The 6,343-nt window shown below is 36.5% G+C and overlaps 1 protein-coding gene across 1 annotated transcript; it reads right to left on the reverse strand.

Annotated features, from left to right (window-relative positions):
* Positions 1-2,222: 2,222 nt before the first annotated feature.
* LOC126765201 (mucin-5AC-like) lies at positions 2,223-6,062 on the reverse strand. Its single transcript, XM_050482811.1, has 2 exons — positions 2,931-6,062; positions 2,223-2,873 (listed from the first exon to the last, which is right to left on the reverse strand). Exons 1-2 carry the CDS (start codon positions 5,500-5,502, stop codon positions 2,665-2,667), a joined length of 2,781 nt encoding a protein of 926 aa, XP_050338768.1. The 5' UTR covers positions 5,503-6,062; the 3' UTR covers positions 2,223-2,664.
* Positions 6,063-6,343: the final 281 nt, after the last annotated feature.

Below are 6,343 nucleotides of genomic sequence, written 5' to 3' on the forward strand. Positions count from 1 at the left end.
TACGTTCACCGTTTGGCTTTAGGCAAAAATTTCTCAACAAACACCGCTGGAGGGAATGATTAATAGAATTTCTCGTAAAATGTGGTATGCAAAAGTGTGCCTGCAGCAATTATACCACGACGGTCGGAGTGAATATAAATCAAAACAAGACGTTTACGCAGGTCAACTGGCCTTACTTACTGTTGGATTTGACTAAAAATTTGAAAGGCCATTTTTAAAATTAATATGAACTTAACAGAAACAGTGCTGTCGTTCAAGTTCAAAATGCAGGGCTGAGCACCAATTAAATCAAACTGCATTAAATAACCAAGCGCATTATGATGCGTGGCACAAAACATTCGAATACGTGATAGCCATGGATAACGTTTGCTTAGCCGAAGCAAGCCGCTGAAGTGAGTGAGTCAGCATCATAGGCTATACTTAGCACTTTAGTTAATCAATTTATTTTCACCGATTGTTTAGTGACTCCTGATTTTAAAGCCTTACTAAGTGGTTTTGATTTTAGAGCATTACTCCCTTTCTTTAAATACTTGTAAATGTACATTTAACAAATAGCAATATAAACTATTTTGCAACAATATTTTTAACTTTGAATATAAAATAAACAATAAAACGGTATTAAAATGTGCATTGATACTAACACTTCCTAAGAAATCTTATGACAATATCAATGCGAGGAAGTGCCATCATCTTTTTAAAAACTTTCAAACTATTACGTTAGTAATGGATAATTACGTACAAAATTAGGGAGCATGCACTTATCGATTTATTCGTTGGGTGATTTGAAATAGCCATTTTATCAACAATAGTACAATAAAATCACATTGCTTTTGATGTGAACATGCGATGTATTGGTTCCATATGTAGTTTGTATGCATAGGTATATCCGTATATAACGTAAACTATAAGATATTTTAATCGTTATGTTATTGTGCCCAGTAAGAAACTAAAGAAATTATTATTAAATTGATTCAATGCGAGCTGATAAAAAACACCACATTTTCACACATTTTAATACAAATCGATATTAACTCCTTTAAAATAGGGTCTTCAGTCATTAGCGCGATTGTTGGACGGTTTCAACGCCAAATTTTCAATGAATGCGTTTTTTGAATGAGTAAATGGTGTGTGATCTCTTCCCTTAGATCTTTTGGTAATAGTCTAGCATTAACATTAAATCGAAAAAGTTTCTTTAAATTTTTCGATGTTATCGTCATTAAAAGAGGTGAATGGACAACTGTCATGAGGCAAGCTTGCGAAGACTTCATGACTTTCACCGAATACTTTGCAAAACTCATTGTGTAATTTTTTTTCGTCGTAAAACCTATATTATTAGCAAAAACTAAAACTGAATCTGGATTTTATATATATATATTATATATATATATATATATATATATATAATTCATTCAAGTAATGTTTCGTAATGGCGCTAGCTTATCTCAGGACACCTACATATTTAATTTATGTATATTCCTTTATTAGGTCTGTATATTAAACGTCAATTCACAGAGTCTAAAAACGGCATAATTAGGTTCTGATAGTTTGATTATATTCTTGTAAAATTTATTTCTTATTTCCGATATATATATATATTTTAATTTGTTTTCGAGGTCTTTTATTAGTCCCCAAGGCATTCGTATTCATATAAATCTAAATTGATTAATTGGTTTGGATCCAAAAATTAAACAAAATTATTCTGTTTCAACTACATTGACTTTAGGAAACTATTTAGTTTACGTTGAAACATGTCTCATTTTGCAACTTTTCCAAAATCAAGCAACATTAATTAAAAAGTGTCAACAATACAATATTACATTCATATTTCCTAATGGGTTTGTGCGAATAAGTGAAAGAAGGTGTTGTTTAATAAATGATTAAGCAAAACGAGTTCGTCGCAATACTTTTGCAAGGGAGACGAAGTATAAATTAATGCTGTAAAAATATGTATATTTTCACGAAAAAGACACAGCAAACAGTGTGTCAAAAATACAGAAAAAACTAATTAAACCTTGAGTTTTGCTTATAAATTCAAATATCTATAGAGTAAGCTGATGATCCAGCCTGAAAATAAATAGACAGTCGTAGTAGTCGTTGATGGATGCACCGAAGAAGTTTTTGCACAAAATTTAAGCAACTTCACAGCCAAAAGTCTGTGTCTGGTATGTTTTAGTATTTTTTACAGCTTTACAAAGGCACACCACATAAAGAGATTAGAATGCTTTCACATTTAATTTAATATTTTATTATTATTATTATTAACATCATAAGTATCGATATGACAACAATAACGACGAAAACATCTGCATATATAATACATGCATATGCAGGCATGAGTGGCATACATACATATGTAATTCCATTTTTCAGTATCACATTTGGCAAAAAAAACTTATCTTAAATAGCTTTGCTTCATACATTTACATATATACATCTGTATGGCTCATGAAAGCAAAATAACTCTGTTATGGCATACCAGAGATTCCACCACAACCGGACATATGTATGTAATTTAATTGTTGTTATTGTTTTTGTGTTAATGATACATGCTTCTATATTTATAAGTTTGAGTGAGACTTTTCGAAATTTGCTTGCTTAGCAGGTAAAAAAAGTTCAGTTCTAGACTCTCACGTGATCAGGTGCTAGCTTTTTCTTATTATTTGATTACGCACCGGCCGCGACCAATGCCGCCAAGGCCCCTGCGTGCATCTGATGTACTATGGAATAGCCAGTCAACAACTCGACACCATCTTCATTGACAATCCGACTAACCCGCGGTGGCGTCTTGTCGAGGGAACGCGCTTCATGCTCGGCTACAATTAGACTCATTGGCGACAAGGTAGTTGTTGTTGTTGTGGTGGTGGTGGTTACATCTGTTTCGGGAGTAGTACTTAAAATTATTGTTGTTACATCTAGCTTAGGCATTATACTTGTTGTTGTTGATATTATATCTGCTGTAGTTGTAGTGGTTGCAACATCCACGTTTTCTTCTGTACTTTTTTCAGTTGTTTCGGCAGTGTTCGTGGTAATTGTTGCGCTGTCACTCTCATTTACCACTCTTTGCTGCTGCAACTGCTCTTTTACTGTGCTCGTATGGTGCGGCTGCTCTTCAATTGCAGCCATTGTCGTTGTGGCTGTGCTCGCTTTTGATTCAGCTATATCCTCTGAATCCAGCTTATTTTCGGTGGTGTTAGTGCTTAGCTCTTCTTCAGTAGTAGCTAAAAGTGTTTTCCGCAGCTCAGCGGACGTAAATCTTTTTGGGTCATCCAATTCTGACGGTTGTTTTGCTGACACCTTGTTGGTAGAAGTTGTGGTTTCTGGATTATTGTTTAAAATCGTTATGTCTACTGTGTATGTTGTTTGTTGTGACATTTCCGTGGGTTGAACATTGGGGAATACTTCAAAATTAGCTTGAATTGTACTTGCATCTGTAGGAGATATTTCGCTTTGTGTGGAGATGTTTTCTTCCAACGGTATTCCTGTTCTAGTAATTTCATCTTCAATGAATTTTGTAGTGCTCTCTATAGTCTCTAGTGAGTTTTGCGTAGTTTTCTCCTCTTTCTCAAATGATGTAAACAACTCTTCCGCAGAGACTGTTGTTGTTTCTAATGCTGGATGCTCTGTCTGAGGTGTCTCTGTTATGCTGTTTGAAGTGTATGTTGGACTAGATGATATTGTCGTTTGTTGTATATCATCCATTAACATTTTACCTCCTTCAGTAACTGCAATGTTATACATTTTTAACATATTTGTTTTGACGTCTGACGACTCTGTAGTTATCATATCTTCCTCCTGTGCTCCTGTTGTTGTAATTACTAGTTTTGGTGCTATTGTTGTATAAGTAATTTTTTGATTTGTTGCTGTCTCAGTTGTAAGATTTTCATCAGTTGATATTGTTGTAGTTTCGTTTGTTGGCCAAATAGATTCGGAAACAATTGATAATTTATTAGAACTACTATCCTCAATTGTTGTGAGTTCGGATGTTGTAGTTATAGTTTCTAACGACTCTTTATCAGATGGGAAATCAACTTTGTTTGGTACCCTCGCTTCGCTTTCTACGGCAATAAGAGTTTCCAACGATTCAGTAGTCGTCGTCCTAACTGCAAGCTCCGACGCATTCTCTCCACTTTCGCGCAAAAATTCGTCTTTTTGCATTTGCTTCAGGTCTTCGGTTTCTGTAGTTTCATTAATCTTTTCTTTGGTAAATGATGCTACAAAAGTTGTTGACTCTGTGACAGGTTCTGTTTGTGTCTCTATATTGTCGGTGGTGTTTATTCCTAAATTTTTGCCGTCTGGAGTTGCATTTTCAAAATCTTTATCACTGCTTGGTGGAGGTAGGGCCAAAGTTTGTTGAGACTCCTTTCTTTTTTCAATAATCATTGATTCGGAAACTTCATGGTCCATATGGGTTAAATTACGGCTTGGTGATAGCACACTATCCATATTGGCCAAATTTGTAGTTTCTTCGTCTGGTGATATTGTTATGGATTCGGTTGTTGTTTCCTGGATGTCAACCGGTGTTGTTGTCTGGTGCTGCCGTATTCTCTCTAATTCTTTAGCAGGCAAATTTTCCTCGTTGGTCTCAGCTTCATCTTCAGGATTATTCTTCAATGCTTCATTTTCCTTCCCCTGTGGTAAAATTGTATAATGCGGTATAGTACTGGTTACTTCAATGTTCTCAACATTGTTATGTTGCCATGCATTCATTTCAGTAGTTTCCAACAACACCTCACTGTCATTTACTTGCGCATGATTAGCAACAGCTGTGATGGTAGCTAAGTTAGCTACATCAACCTTAGTTGTTGGTGTTGTGATGTTAAGATTTGGGACTGCCATTGTTGCGACGTTTAAAGCAGCTGCTAAAATCTCATTTGCCGCTACGGCTGCTCTCACCAATTCACCTAAAATTGCCGGACTTTCAGTTGTTATCGAAGAGGCTGTTGATGTTGTAGGTGACATTGCTGTAGTAGTATCAATTTGATGGGACAAACTTGTCCTAAATGTTGTTGCAGCAACAAAACCTCTATCGTCAACTGTCACGTCTTCCACTGACGCACCCCCGTTAGCAAGTTCACGCTCGAATACTTGTTGTCTATCTTTTTTAGCTCTCCTACTTATCTGCTCCCTGTACCCTTCTTCAGCTTGATCACGGCTCTCCAACTCAGCCGCAGCTGTTGTTGCCAACTTTGCTACAACCACTGCTACTTCAGCTAAAGCCATTTCCTCGATAGTCATGGGCAACAAAGTGGTAGTCATTTCGGCTTCTGTTTCGACTTCGGTGCTAGTATACGGCTGAGTGTCTGTGGTAGGAAATTCAGTGTGTATTGTGTTGACAAGATCATATTCGATTTTGCCAATTTCTAAAGTGCCACTCTTGTTGCTGGTTCCTTCCGTAGTTATTGCTGCTTCACTCATTGGCGCTGCCTTGGCAGGTGCGCCACAAACTAGTAGTGCTGCCAACGCGCAAGTTAGCATGTGGCAAATCAAGCTATGTCTTGCCATTATGTCTGTCACTTTTTACAGTGCTTTTGTAATATTTAACTATTAACTGTTTTCCCTTTCAATGGAATGTCGTTTTTTACGTCGTTTCGTTCAAGCTGTTTGCGCGGTATTGATTTTTTCTCCTGGTACTCGCTTGCTTGAACGTTCGTAATATGAACATTCGGTTTATGAGCAACCTGTTTTTAGTTTTTGTACAATAAAGCTTAACTTTACACTCGGCATAACCGTTTTTATAAGCTAGTTTGCTCTGTTACTGTTTATTCTTTGCCGCTCTTCAGCTACACATATTTACTGCCAACAATCGTCACCGTAAATGGCTAATGGTTGTCAAGCTACTTATTTTATAATAATCCTATATTCAAATCCACGCGTTTTCGATTTCTGATTCGTTCGGCAATATTGCTATTCTTTCTTGTGTTTGAATTTGTATAAGTTTAGTTTAAATTATTCTTTGTAATTCACCAAATCCAACAGTCTTCATCGGTTGTGTTTATCGTGTAAGTACCATTCACTTTGGTTGTGACTAGTTGCGTTTAGGTTAGCTGAGGAACTAAACCCGCCGTACGGGTGTACAACGTTCATATACGTTTTCCGTTAACCGACTGGCTTTTATGAGTGTGTGTCTTTAACGCAGTCTCCGTCTCGGACTGAATTAACGCTATTTTTCGCATGAGTTCCTGAAGTTTTCTTGTTGGCACTTTGTAGGCCATCAGATGCTTTGTTGCTCTTTCGCTGCTGCTCTTGTTGTATATTGATATTTCTCTTTTACTCTGTCGATCGCCGCTTTGTCGTCTGTCGTTCCTGCGCAAAGTATTGTGATTATTTGCGTTATGATATTTGT

Source organism: Bactrocera neohumeralis, unplaced genomic scaffold, assembly GCF_024586455.1.
Source record: "Bactrocera neohumeralis isolate Rockhampton unplaced genomic scaffold, APGP_CSIRO_Bneo_wtdbg2-racon-allhic-juicebox.fasta_v2 cluster10, whole genome shotgun sequence".
In the NCBI taxonomy this organism is placed as follows: domain Eukaryota; kingdom Metazoa; phylum Arthropoda; class Insecta; order Diptera; family Tephritidae; genus Bactrocera; species Bactrocera neohumeralis.

Coding starts and splice junctions, on each gene's coding strand:
- LOC126765201 (XM_050482811.1), bottom strand. CDS start 5,502: ATGGCAAGACATAGCTTGATTTGCCACATGCTAACTTGCGCGTTGGCA. Junction 2,874..2,930: donor TATAATATCAACAACAACAA/GTATAATGCCTA, acceptor CTCCCGAAACAG/ATGTAACCACCACCACCACA.